The 14,288-nt window shown below is 31.7% G+C and overlaps 2 protein-coding genes and 1 non-coding gene across 4 annotated transcripts; 2 read left to right on the top strand and 1 right to left on the bottom strand.

The window, feature by feature from the left end:
- Nucleotides 1-1,256: 1,256 nt before the first annotated feature.
- On the top strand, nt 1,257-4,113 carry LOC125836917 (GDSL esterase/lipase At5g37690). The gene is made up of 6 exons (XM_049516072.1): nt 1,257-1,579; nt 2,231-2,358; nt 2,454-2,580; nt 2,786-2,898; nt 3,031-3,280; nt 3,772-4,113. The coding sequence occupies exons 1-6, from the start codon at nt 1,342-1,344 to the stop codon at nt 4,029-4,031; spliced, it is 1,116 nt and encodes a 371-aa protein (XP_049372029.1). The 5' UTR covers nt 1,257-1,341; the 3' UTR covers nt 4,032-4,113.
- A 1,648-nt stretch (nt 4,114-5,761) lies between these two features.
- On the top strand, nt 5,762-5,860 carry LOC125836947 (U6 spliceosomal RNA). The gene has a single exon (XR_007443494.1). It is a non-coding gene; the product is annotated as a U6 spliceosomal RNA (small nuclear RNA).
- Nucleotides 5,861-9,134: 3,274 nt separating this feature from the next.
- Nucleotides 9,135-13,045, bottom strand: LOC125836944 (glucan endo-1,3-beta-glucosidase 2). 2 transcript variants are annotated; one of them, XM_049516087.1, is made up of 4 exons: nt 12,807-13,045; nt 9,887-11,140; nt 9,768-9,792; nt 9,135-9,617 (listed from the first exon to the last, which is right to left on the bottom strand). In XM_049516087.1, exons 1-4 carry the CDS (start codon nt 12,871-12,873, stop codon nt 9,464-9,466), a joined length of 1,500 nt encoding a protein of 499 aa, XP_049372044.1. In that variant the 5' UTR covers nt 12,874-13,045; the 3' UTR covers nt 9,135-9,463. The 2 variants fall into 2 exon arrangements, with proteins under 2 accessions (XP_049372044.1, XP_049372045.1); XM_049516088.1 differs by having other exon boundaries at nt 9,135-9,614.
- Nucleotides 13,046-14,288: the final 1,243 nt, after the last annotated feature.

Below are 14,288 nucleotides of genomic sequence, written 5' to 3'. Positions count from 1 at the left end.
TAAATGAATAAAGGTCTTATGGTTCAACTTTTGCCATCACTATTATAGAAAAAACATACTTTTATGTTTCAACAATGAAATTATAGAATTAAGCTCACATGTGACAAAGTGTGTTGAAGACATAATTGATTAAATAAAAGTAATTTTTTTTTCTAACGATTAAACTTTAGATAAGATAGTTTCATAATTCAATAATTCGATCTTCATTGCCTGAAATTAAAATAAAAGCATAATAAACCGGAAAATATGGATCAAGAACCCTTGGAAAATATGGATAGGATTTTTCTTCTAAGGTTTTAGCTCATTTCTCTTCTACCTCATCTAACTAACTCAAAATTCTAGAAGAATGTTTTTTTTTATTAAAAACATGAATAAGTTTTATTATAATATGTCATTTTGTCGATCTCAATTTAGTGACAGTATCTAGAACCACATTATTTTCATTGTCTTTCCGGCAGGATTTCTATACTTATCACTCGTCTACACTTTTGCAACAATGCCCTCTTTAAATAATATTAAAGTCTCATAACTAATTCAGTACCAATAAAGTCATTAAACTATATATCAGTTACTCATAAAATATAAATCACCGAAAAATCAATTTTTTGACACCAAAGAATGACATGTCATTGCCATATCATCATTTTTGCATCGTGTATATGCCACGTGGAACTTTAAAATATAGTGAATGTACAATTATTTTTTGGTATATATAATGATGGTACCATTATAGTCTAACAAGTTGAGACCCTTTTCTTCCTGCCTAAATCAAAAGCAAAAACAAATACATGTAATGATCTAAAATCAGTTGGCCAAATCAAGAAAAATTTCAACCATTAAGAAGAAACTCCCAACTACCAACAAACTAAACTTTTTTAATTAACCAATAAGGGTCGTGATGGAGTGGTAAGTACTCCTTCATTTCTAATCAGAGGTCTCGGTTTTGAGTTTCCTCGAGCCCGATGTCATCTTTGTTAGGGAGTGTTTTACTCCTAATGTGGGATTTTTCGTAGCAAATCCGGATTTAATCGGAATCTAATATGGATACTGAACGACAAATGTAAAACAAAAAAAAACTTTGTGATTAAATTTAGCACTCAAAATTCTGAGATTTTCCCATTAACAAGACAAAAATCAAATCCATCACCTACTATGACTAAACTTGAAGTACATGACATAGACTAAAAAACATGTAATGCAAATTAAATTCACCACATACTTATTATAAATTCTCACCATCAATTGCAACATTTCTCAAGCACTATCTCAAAGTATCCATTCAATCGAAATTAATTTCTCTACTTTTTGTAAGTTAGAACAAGCTTTTTCGAGTAGTTTAAAATGGCGAATTTAGGTCAAGTAATTGTTGGATTCTTGATTATTGGAATTGTTGCATGTGTGGATTCAGCTGAAGAACAAGTTGTTACATATGTATTTGGTGACTCATTGACTGAAGTTGGGAACAATAATTATTTGCAATCATTAGCCAAATCTAATTTCCCATTTTATGGAATTGATTATGAAGGTGGAAAAGCTACTGGTAGATTCACTAATGGAAGGACAATTGGTGATATTATATGTAATTTCTATGAACTTTCCTTCATGATCTTGAGTAAACTTATTCATTTTCTACTATTTTCAGGTTGCGATTATGTAGGTTGGGTTAAACTATGTTGCATGTTGCTTGATTTTTCAAAAATATTTTTGTGCTTATGTCAGATCCTCCAAAATACACTAGTTTTAGAGGATCTGCATGAGGTAGCATTTGAAAAATCCGAACAACATATATTAGCACGGATTGAATCAATTAAGTGATCATGATAGGTTGCGTCAAGTAGGGTTAAATTACGGGTCATAACCTAACTCACACACACCATGAGCCAACCTCGCCACCTCTTTTAATTTTTAATTTTTAAAATAAAAAAATGAAAATTAATAGATTAGTTCTTTACATTACATATTTACATAATTCACAATCTTCAGGTTCTATTTTACTCTCTCTTTTTTTGGTGGATTTGTACCCCGCAGATAATTTGATGAGTCATTTCGAGTTCAACATGTAATCATAACTCAATTACTAAAAAATTCTGAGAGACGTCTCTAACATAGTTCATTAAAAATTCATCAAACATTATCAACAAGTCAAATTTTGATGAATTTTCAACTAATATTCGTCGGGTACTAAAAAATGGGTTGCTTTTAACATATTTTTTTCCTCTTCAATTTTCAGCTGCAAAACTTGGGGTTCAATCACCACCTCCATATCTTTCTTTAGCACCAAATGATGATGCAATTTTGAAAGGAGTGAATTATGCATCTGGTGGAGCTGGAATTCTTAATGACACTGGACTTTATTTTGTAATAATTATTTCATTTTTAAAAAAAAAATCTAAATTTTTCTAATTAATTCATTTCAAATTGATTCTAAATTTGTTATATGTACAAAATTACAGATTCAAAGAATGACATTTGATGATCAAATAAAAAGCTTTGAGAAGACAAAAGAAGCAATCAAGGCTAAAATTGGACAAGAGGCTGCAGAAAAACATGTTAATCAAGCTGTCTACTTTATTGGAATGGGTATGTTTGTTCATTAATTACGTTGCTCAGACTCTCCTAAAATACTATCACGTGCATCCATGTCAGATTTCCCAAAAAGCACTATCTTTGAAAGATCTAACATGCACCCGGCGATACTTTTAAGGAGTCTGAGCAACATAATTAACACAAGTGAATAAGTGTTTTTTTCTCTACTGCTCTGATACCAAGTTTGGAATCTTTTCAGGTAGCAACGATTATGTCAATAACTTCTTGCAACCCTTCTTAGCTGCGGGGCAACAATACACACACGATGAGTTTGTAGAGCTTCTAACCTCAACCTTAGGCGAACAATTCACGGTAAGTTATAGCGAATTTAATACTATATTATCAGTAATGCAAGATTTTATATCGAAAATCAAAGATTAAATTTTCTTATACTTCAAACCAAACGACTACTTATTTTTTTTTATATATTTTCTTGAATTTTAGAGACTTCATCAACTTGGAGCAAGAAAGATGATTTTTCATGGACTTGGACCATTAGGTTGTATTCCATCACAAAGGGTGAAGTCCACAAGGAGAATATGTTTGAAACAAGTTAATTTATGGGTACAAGAATTCAACTCAAAAGTGGAAAAATTGGTTGCCACTCTGAATAAACATCTACCATATGCACAAATATCATTTGCAGATACTTATCCAATTGTTCTTGACTTAATTGAGAACCCCACTTCTTATGGTAAGCTCAAATCATACATTTTTTTATACACTAGTTTTTGCTTAAACAACTAATATTCTTACTTAAGTACAAAGGTTAATGGAAAAAGACTTCTTTCCATATAAAGCAAGGTGTAGGCAATTTTCTTTGTAACCGAGAGGGGAGGAAGGTATCAGAGAGGGGATAGGACATCCGACGGATACATCACTAGACATCCGAATACATAGGTGAGGGATATATCAGAGAAGGGGAGGGATGTATCCGAGAGGAGGATAAGGATGCATTAGCGAGGGGAGAGTATTGTATCGGAGAGGGGATTTTTGAATTTTTTTTAAAAAGTAACGAATTTTAGAGATTGTGATAACTAAAATGTGTATTTAGGTAATTTTCTTCCTCAAAACTTCTAATTAAAGATGAAAAATACTTATATCGGACATATTCATTATTGATCTTTCCTCTTTTCAATGTCCAATAACCAATTTTGGACACACTTTTTTTTTGGTTTTTTTTAGGTTTCAAGATATCAAATACATCATGTTGCAATGTAGACACAAGTGTTGGAGGATTATGTTTGCCAAATTCAAAAGTATGTAATAATAGAACAGAATATGTATTTTGGGATGCATTTCATCCAACAGATGCAGCAAATGCAGTGCTTGCAGATAAAATTTTCACCACATTGTTTCATCAATCCTCATCTAGCCCCGCACCAGCACCAGCACCAACACCAACTCCTCGAAAGTTTCTTGTGACATCGATAAATCTCAATTAAAAAAGCAAATATTGCTTCAAGAACAAATATAATTCTGTTTTTGTAATGCAAAAACAAGACCAAAAAATTACTTGATTTGTCAATCGAAAGATCCAAATTGTTATTTATTGAACACATTATCTATATATGGTTATGATTAACTTTTAGCATTATGGATATTCAATAAGTTTCTTAGTATGTGTTAATTAATATAATTTGGTTATTTAGTGATGATATATATGATTAATAAACTAACTGTCCCATAATTTACCTGGAAATCATAATCACTTATCTAACAACTAAATGATATATTTTTCTTTTAATTACTATTTTGATTTGCTTGAGCGAAGATACTCAATACACACTATCTCACTAGATTTCATTTTCATTTAGTTGAATCAAGAGTCTTTCGAAAGCAGTACATTCTATCTAACTATGTTTGATGCTGTATCAAAGAAACAAAAACAATCACTAAATTATTAACATTATGCTTATTTCAATCAGTTTCCCAAATTCATAAAAAAAATTATTTATTTCATTCTAATCTAATCTGTTTTAATGATACCAAATTACTATCTTCGTTCACTTTTAATTATTATGATTTCCTAAGAACATGTTTTTCCATAAGATTGATACTAAAACAATGCAATTTATAGTACTTTTCATACCATTTTTAAATATCTTATCTTTTGTTTAAAATATCAAATTAATGTAATCTAATTTAATTAGAAAAATTAATCAAATTAACTTTTAAAAAGAAAATATATAATATAATTTCGTGATAACATTCCAATAAACTATAACAAAAATACACAAATCAAAACAAAATTCATTAAAAAAAAAGAAGATAAAATCAAAAAATTATTTATTTGCTCTCAGACCAGGGCCAAAGTTTGTCCACATGAAAAAGTTTGATAAAGAAATTGACTGACCAAATTAAGGATTTTAAGCTGAAGAATTAAATAAATAAATCCCCACTCAATTTTAATTCTCTGTAAAATGCTTTCATCTTTTACACCAAAATAAATTGGATCAAAAAGATTCATAAAGCCTTTAAACAAAGATTAAAAAAATTGAGTAAACAATCTTCAACTAAAAATCCCAAAAGGTCTTATCCAAATCCTCATCAAACTTTTTTATTTCAGTGTGGTTAAAGCAAAATCAATCATCACTGAGCAAAATACAAAATAAAAAACTTGAATTTATCAACAAAAAAAAATGTTGAACTTACGAGAAAACGCATAAATTCATGAGCAAAAGATTCAAATTTGCGTGTCCATAAGTACGAAAAAATAAATTAATTTAGCATTTTTTTCGTATTTTCTCTGTTGTTATTAATCAAAACACAGAGAAAATCATAGTAAATGCTATTTTTAAAAAAATTACAAGCAAAATTGAAAAGAGAAAGTAGATCTAAAATGAAAAATTGAATTAATTTTAACAGTAGATCTTGTGTATTTATAGGATACATAGCTAGGGTTTTTTGATGGGTTTGGGCTTTGGCATTTGGGCTTTTATTTCAGCCCATTATGGTTTGGATTTATCTGAATCTCTTAAATTACGGTAGCTAAATCTTATCCACAACTATTATTTAATCCATAACAACAATTTTATATTAATAGTTAAAAATTTAAAAATATATATGTAAAAATTAATTACGGTTAAGCACGGAAGGTAAAAAAATAAACAAATTATAAAGTTGTAACAAGAGTTGCTCGGTAAGCACCTTTTACTTTCAACTTTAAGGTTTTGTTCCTTCGGAGACATTTGATAAAATTGGAACGATACAGAAAAGATTAGCATGGCCCTACGAAAGGATGACACGCATAAATAGAATTTGTAAAGTTGATGCAATATCGAGGAATTGAAATTTTGTGGTGTAAATATCGGATTGATAAATTTTTACATTAGATTATTGACATGTTAGCTAAGAAAAAGAAAAGATAAACTAAGTAATTCTCAATTTCATAATCGATAAGAATAGTTTAGTTTAGCTCAATATTATACCTATTAACCATTGAAAACGAACAACAACATTATCCATTTAAATTTACAAGTGAAGTCTGAAGACGGTAATGTTTATATGATCTTGTTCTTATGTGAAAATAGAGAGATTATTTCAACAACTCAAACAATAAAAAATATATATATATATATATATCAAGGGAAGAATATTAAACAGCAAAGAAAAAGGAAATCATAAAATTGGAACTTAGTTCATAAACTAAATTAATTTACATTTCATTACTATGCATGTACTACATGATTTTTATGGAAAAAAAAGAGTTTATCTACATCATATGAAATTCAAGAAGCATAATATTTAAATTATTTCCACACTAATTCCAATTTCCACTTTTCTAAAAAAAAAATTCTCCCTTTTACTAACTATATGTTAGTATGGCTACGATCACCAACACCACTAGTTACGCAATTAGGCAATTGCCAATTCTAACACCACTATCATCGCAACCATCACTAGCATGGACACCACCAGGGCCATGCCATCACTAACTATAATAACATCTTTTGCACCATCTGAGCCATCATGCACAACTTCGCTTTCATCGCCGTTAGAGAGCCTACATTCAATCGATTCAACTAAATTAGTATCCTCAACACCAAACAAACATGTATATGTGTATATGTGATAGAAAATTACTAAAATTTCAATAAATTTTTTAAAAAGTTAAGTACTAAGATTTAAGAACCTTCGAGTTCGTTAACTTTAAATCTTGAATCTGTCTCTGATCTTCGGAAGATGAAGCAACAACATTAGGGGTTTCTCTCTATCATTAGTGCACTCCGATAATAAGATTAAAATGAGTACAATGAAAATGATGTCAGAGTCCATTTTTCTAGCCAATTTTTTTTTAATTGATTTTTTCTTGTTTTGTGAAGAATTGATCCTGTTTTTTTTTATTAGTATAAAGTTTCAAACAAGTTATTTTCCATTTTCTATAAATGTTTGGAGTAAATTACACCTTCTGCAAAATGCAAATACCCTTTTTGTTCAAGAGTTTGCAGAGCTATTTATTATGATAGGCATGTGATTCTTCTAGGTAACTTCTTTGTATTTTCATCAAGAAAATGACATTTGGTAAAAAAAAAAAATTAGTAATAAAATGGTCCTTTGCTTTAGTTTGTGTTATTGTGAACTTTAATTATATTTAATAAAATGGTCATTATGGCCACAATATTAAACCAATTTATTTTTTTAAAAAAAATAGTAATTTATTTTGCTTACAACGCATGGACCTTTTAAAATACCATCTAAGTTTTTTTATAAGTTATTGCAAACGAACGATAATTTAATGTTTCTTGTTGTAAGATATTAGACCTAAATATAACATTCTTCCAAACGCTAGTTTGCCAAAGACCATATTTGCACAACTAAATGGTAAGTTAAAAAAAAAGAACATTTGTGTTCCAAAATGTATTTAAGAAAATAAAATTTATATATTACTAAAAGAAATTAAAATTTAAGTTAATAGACGAGTTTCAAAATTATCTTTTAAAATACTTTTCTCTATACTCGTGAAATTATATTTGGTACTATGTTTTTATTGTTGTCAGACTTGTCACTAGCGGCCAAAATTTGTTAGGGCGTTTCTGTCAATTACCTTAATTGACCCTAGAGTATTTTGCAGTGAAGTCAAAAGTTTCTAAACAACACTCAATCCCAAATGTTGAATAAAATAGTAATAAAAACGATTTATGTTTAATTACATAATATGCATTTGTTTTTAGCTTCATCTATTGGTCACATAAAAGTAAAATACCAAAACTATAAGAAATGATAAAAATGGTCTCTTTTAAGTTTCATTAGAGAAGTTTTGGTTCTTTTAAAAGTTGATATCCTAATACGAAGGTAAAAAGGTTGCTTCATAGACCATCTATTCAAATAAATAATTAATAATACGATAATTGAAGCAAAGTAGATAACAAGTAATAATAATAAAATCGAACAATAAGATAGCAGAAGAACAATAGTAATAATATAAGATAGATATCATTCCCCAACACACACACAACACTATTAATTGTCTTTTTTGCTAGCTTAGCTACTAGTACTATTACTTATTTTAACATGGCTAGCACCACCGGTTGCATCAACTCCATCATCACCACCACCATCACCATTAGCACGGATACCATTGTTCGCGGAAACGGACTCCAACGTAACCGCCTTTTTGCAGATACCACATTTATTATTCTCAACATAGCTAGTTGATGATGATGAGTAAACACTAGTAGTAGTAGTAGTATTTACCTTACCATTTATGCCATCACGTATAACTATAGTAACATCTTTTGCACCACCACTTTTGGCGGCCCCACCGCCTACTCGAGCAGCAGTGGCAGCCTGCAAGTTGTTCTGGCTGCCACCGTAGACGTTGACATTGACAAAAGACGGTGAAGCGACAACGCGACACGTGCCTCGTGTGATTTCATCAGCTCCAATACCATTAGTGCAACATTCTACGATGAAAATAAATACACCAACAAAGGAAGAAATCAATAATATGATGCTTAACACGTACAATGTGTCCATATTTTCTAGCTAATTAATCAAGTTAGTTGTGAACTTTTTTTCCTAGAGAACTTATCAAGCCTTCTCTTTTTATACTTGTAATAATAATTAGTTGCACAAAACAGAATTCCATTATTTAATTTAGATACAAAACGCAATTACCATATTTGGTTACTTCGATTCTTGTAAGCAACTTGTGAGTAATTTCATTAACATTTTGATAAAAATAGCTTCATGCCATTAATGTTAGTTAAAATCCCTCAACTTACAAGTAGTTTTTTTGGGGGGGAATTTTATTTAGACACTTGAACTTGGTCTAGTTCAATTGGAACAAGCCTGAGTTCATGTGTCTAAATGAGATATCCGCGCAAGTTTTTGTACATGTATTTGGCCTTGTAACATCTTTTGAGCCATCATACATAACTTTACTACCACCTCAGAACCACCACTTTTAGGAGCTCGAGCAACGGAAACAGTCTGGTTTGTTCTGGCTGCTACAACCATAGACATTATAACATGGACAAACGACGTTGAAGCAACCACAACACACGGGTGCATGCCTCTTTATGTAATTTGGATGAAACTTGAAATTGAAAACAACAGAATCTATATAGGCCATATAAGAAAATCACATAAGAATTGGTATTCCAATGATCATATAAGGAAAACCAATAGAACAAATATAAAGAATTTCTAAATTGGTTCAATTTTTCACCCTAAACTGCCAAAAGAAACAGGTTCTATCCTCCCATGGATTTGTACAAAATTATGTGGCTTCTGAAGATCAGTAACCTCACTTCCTTTTTCCGAAAAGGTAAATGGAATCCACGATAACTAATTAGTCTCGTTTCTTGGAAAAGAAAAATGTGCAATGGGCACCATCCATCGCGAGTAAATAATGATGAAGGAGATTACCATACTACAAAAGAACCAAACTCAATCCTAGAGTTCCCAGAATCATCATCAGTGTTGTTGAAAAGACGTTATAATACCAGACAGGATAGGCTGATGAGCTCGTGGAATCCATAGCTGGAGCTGTGCCATTTAGGAAAGTTCCATTTTTGCCAGTACTGCTGCACCACAAACATTCAACAAAATAGTTTAGTTGTGAAATTAAAGTGGAGTGATTTCGTTAGAAATAAACACTGATAAAGATTAGTTGATTAAAAGGTTTAAAAAGGCGCGTTGTTTTCATAACTAATACATTATGATAGGAAAGTTACCTTGAAAATAGACAAGTACCATGACCTGAAATATGCAAATATTAGAATAATTAGTCTCTTAAGTTTCATCCTGTTAAAAGGAAATGACATAATTTTGGTTAGATGGACAAAATGCTTACTAGGATTAGTTGTGGTGATTGTAGCCACCCCGGTGAAGTCACAAGTCCCGGGAGCCTTCCCCATCATGTGATAGTAAGCATCAAAAGCATAGGTAGCATGTGCAGCCACGTTATCTGGGTCATAACACGGTCCTCCCTGCATCAATGGTGCACAATTTACCTTACCAGTTCCGCAAGCCCAATCCAAACCAGCCTGTAGCATTTTAGTATCCGCCCCTTCTTTTGCAACGCAGTAAGTCTGGTTAGAAGTATTGTTTGCAAAAAGAGATCCTGATTCAGTCAACCGTAGAATATAAACTGGCGTGCCGTTGTTGCTAAATAGTCCCCAATTCTTCTCTGACAAAGGCCCTGCCTTAACATCTTCATTGTATAGCTCATAGATGTAAGTACTAACAGCAATACCCGGATGCTTAGGAGTTCCGGTTTTGTTTAGCACATGCTTTATCAGATTGCTGTTGTAAGTGTTGGCATTGTCTACAGTAGCATCAGGTTCGTTCGATTCACCCATTGATGGCCAGCCTGATTCAGTCACCATAACAGGAATATTGGTGAAATTGACGTCAAGCATCGCAAAGTAAGCGGCATCAATCATTGCATCAAAGACGTTAGTATAATGCAAAAGTGTGTTGGAGTCCACAGCTTCTTTATTTGCAGCTAGAGGCTTGAAGAGAGCATAATCTAGCGGAATAACACCGTTCGATTGCATGTAGTCGTAATAAGGATAGACATTTAGCATGAAATAAGAATTAGTGGACTGAAGGAATTTGAGCAGTGGTATTAATACTGGTTTCACAGTGTGATTGAAGAAGGCTTGAGACGGAGGGAACGAGTCAAGGATGATGGTAGAAGCTAGAGGTGTTGAAACTTTTATTTGCCTGTCCAGGTTTGACGCCAAAAGGGCTGAATGAATGAATTTAAGGGCGTTGACGAGGATCGGTGCAGCATTTGGAAGGGCTGATAGAACCTCAGAACCAACACATATGGTTGTGATATTAGTAGCTGGATAATGTGAGATAACATTTTGGGTAACCCAATTAGCAGCAGTGGTATTTGATTGACCAACACCAAGGATCTGTTCATTAGGCACAGAAACAGCGACTTTGATGCCTGTATTTGCAAGTGCAAGGAGCATGCCGCGGTCAGCATTGAAGAGGCGAACATGTCGAATTTGCTGTGCTTTAAGAAGTGCAACTACTTGAGTTGGATGTGGCATGTCCGAGAGCTCCGTTCCAATGTTTACTCCAATAAAGACATCTGCATGGAAGACAGAAAAATTGAACTTTATTGTTCTCCCCTCACTATATCCAAGTTCAAGTAAAAGGTCATATCTACATCTAATAATCAACAATCAATTTAATTCATCTCTATATTTCCACATGATAGTTCGACAAGATACAGAAAAATGAGCTTGGACATCTACCTATTAATCTACTTGAAAATCTTGCTTTTAACTTAATCATAACAACTACTTGGTATAAATAAAGCAACTTATTTAAATATGCATCAATATTATGTATTTTATGACTGTTGTGGCCAGACTAACTTGTGTGCACACCTCTCGACTATTCCGTATGGTACCTAATACCTCCAATTTGCACGGACACCAAATAACTGGTCACCAAAGTAGGTAAATTAGAAGAAATCACCTAGAGCTTTTTGTCTTGGTTTTAACACATTTTATTGACCTCTAAGCCACACCTCGAGTGCTGTTTATGCATCAATTATTGAGGACTAGAAGCACAATATTCCACATCAGAATCACAACAAAGAGAAAATAACTTGAGAATGGAAAGCTGGGACCATGTACTTGGCCAACTTGTTGGTAATTTGGGAGCATGCCAATGTGGACTAGTATAAAAAAGCACATGAAATTAGTTGTACATCAGGTTCTTCCTGCTTTTTTTTACATCTGAGATGTTTGTTCTATTCTTTGTTCTTTGTCTCATGCATGATTATAAATCTCAAAGATCTGGTTTTGGTTGCCTAACACATATATTCACTCTTTACTTGAGAAAAAGCAAAACTTTAACACAAGTGAGGTCGGAAGAGGGTAAGATATACGCAGACCTTACCTACCCCTTAGTAAAATTCTTTTTATTTCTACTTGCTATCTCCCACCAACACAAGTATGAGATAACTCTGATTACCAATGCTTAGATAAATGGGAAGAACTCAACCAACACCTTATTGTCTATGGAAATTCGGACGCCACACATAGTTTTCAACCACTTCATTAACCACCACTACATCAGATGACACACTGTAGTATGAGTTTCTCTTCTCTTTTTTCCCCTCTTTTGGTGGCAGGTGGCCAAACTAGATACCGTGCACCAAAAGCGGTGCCGGATAACTCTGTCCATCAATACTAAGGCAAATGGGAAGAACTCACCTAGTCACCTTAACTCCTTTCTCTATGGAGATTTGAACCTCACCCGTATTTTTCACCCACCTCATTGACCACTAGATCAGGTGACACACCCTAATTAAAAAGTTGTACATTCAGCTCTATAGTTTGTACATGATTTTTTGATTTAGGCCAAAACCCCACCTCCCAATAAAGATTGTCAAGTCATTCACATAAATGACCAAGCAACTAAACAACATACAGTAAAAGACAAAAGGAATAGGAAAGTTGGAAACTTTACTCTTTAAACTTCTTCCTTCTCACCATATCTCTTCTCAAGAATCCCTAATTCATACTCCATCTCTTACATACTCAACATTAAAAAATTCCATTAAAAAACTATAATACTTACCTAACCCCTCTTAAAATGAAAGAAATGAACAAAATCTTTAAGTTTTAAGAAGGGTCCAACACATGAACAATAAAGAACAAGTTTTTATATCTTATCACATTAAAATAAAGACATTACCAACTAAAACAACACTTTCCATTTCAAAAACTATAAAAATAGCTCACCTTCATCAGCAAGAACTGCAGAAACTGCTAAAAACAGCAAGAAAAGAAAAGGTTTGTTAGTTTCCATTAAACCCCACTTGAGAAAAATGAAGAGATTAGAGAAGAAGAAAGAAAAAAGATGCTATCTTTGAACAAAGGGCAAGAAGTTAAAGTGTATATAGTGGAAAGATGAGAATATTGAAATGTAAAACAGAATCTCCAGAGAGATAAAAAAGAGGAAAACAGAGAGTGGGGGCAAGAGTGAGGCGAAAAGGTATTTAATTTGTAGTAGAAAGATATAGAGAAGAAGAAGAAGAAGAAGAGAGAGTATTTTTTTTGTATAATTTTTTTTTTTTTTGTATCAATCACATGGATGTCTTGTCAGAAATTGAAATATCTTCCCTTTTTTGTTTTTAAAAAAAAATAATATTTATCTGTTTTATATCTCGATTAATTTAGATTAACATATAAAGTTTATTGTGTAAAGTCTTTAGATGAAAAAGAAATAAGTGATCTCGTTATATAAATTTGAATAATAAAGTACTCATCTCTTGAGCTAATTTTTAAGTATTGAATTAGGCTCAAACTTCATTTCTTTACATGTAAAACTCGCCCGTTTGTGTGTCAATATTGAATTTCATGTCAAGTCATGAATATAAGATGGGGGCATTGAAGAATCTCATAACTAGATAGAATGAAATATGAATATTTTCATTTTATGAATTTGAACAATCTTTACTTTGTAAGTTAACGTTTGAGGATGAGTTACATTAAAAATCTACTTATCTTATTATTCATTTAAGAAAAAAATGTTCTTTAACATAAATCTTTTCCTACTCAACATTTGAATACGAACTCTTTACTTAAGAATGGAGATATTTTATCTATTTCACCGTGACCCACGGAATCCAACATATAATCACTTCATATTACTGTATCTTTGTTTTTGTTTTTGTTTTTATTTTACTATGCTTTTAAGTTTGAATTGGAGTTAGATTCATTAATTGAATGTTGTAGTACTATTGATAATTTATTAACTGTACAAAACAATCAGTACTTCAAGATTTTTTTTATCATATCAGAATATTGAAAACGAAATTTTCCAATTTACTATTAAGTCATGCCATTATTATTATTAATTAACATAGAGAATTATTGTTCCAGAACAATATGAAAATGGCAAATCAGTGTGACCTGGTCACCAGTCAAATAATAAAACAATCAAAAAAAAAAAATTAAGGTTTTTAAATACACGCATAGCTTAAAGAAGAAAAGGACATAATAGCTTACTAGTTTTTGAGTAAATTATTTATGTATATTTTAAGTGATTCTTTTTAATATATAATAATGCAAGGTTAGAGCCTACTTGGGTCAAATATTTATATCAAATTATATTTATTATGATTAAATAAATTTAATATATGTCATTAAACTTTGAGAAAAAACTTGTTTATCCTATTCGTTAAAAATTTGGTTTATCTATGTCATTGTCGTTTGAGAAAA

This window comes from Solanum verrucosum, unplaced genomic scaffold (genome assembly GCF_900185275.1).
Source record: "Solanum verrucosum unplaced genomic scaffold, falcon-dt-bn FXZP01000099.1, whole genome shotgun sequence".
In the NCBI taxonomy this organism is placed as follows: Eukaryota; Viridiplantae; Streptophyta; class Magnoliopsida; order Solanales; family Solanaceae; genus Solanum; species Solanum verrucosum.
Note: the sequence above shows the minus strand (reverse complement) of the source record. Positions and strands in the feature narration are given on the sequence as shown.

What these genes read in the sequence shown, in the direction of transcription:
- LOC125836944 (XM_049516087.1), bottom strand. Translation starts at nt 12,873, where the DNA reads ATGGAAACTAACAAACCTTTTCTTTTCTTGCTGTTTTTAGCAGTTTCT. An exon ending in TGCAGTTCTTGCTGATGAAG is followed by an intron (nt 11,141 to 12,806) that starts GTGAGCTATTTT and finishes TCTTCCATGCAG; the next exon opens with ATGTCTTTATTGGAGTAAAC. An exon ending in AATCACCACAACTAATCCTA is followed by an intron (nt 9,793 to 9,886) that starts GTAAGCATTTTG and finishes TGCATATTTCAG; the next exon opens with GTCATGGTACTTGTCTATTT.
- LOC125836917 (XM_049516072.1), top strand. Translation starts at nt 1,342, where the DNA reads ATGGCGAATTTAGGTCAAGTAATTGTTGGATTCTTGATTATTGGAATT. An exon ending in GACAATTGGTGATATTATAT is followed by an intron (nt 1,580 to 2,230) that starts GTAATTTCTATG and finishes TTCAATTTTCAG; the next exon opens with CTGCAAAACTTGGGGTTCAA. An exon ending in CCTTAGGCGAACAATTCACG is followed by an intron (nt 2,899 to 3,030) that starts GTAAGTTATAGC and finishes CTTGAATTTTAG; the next exon opens with AGACTTCATCAACTTGGAGC.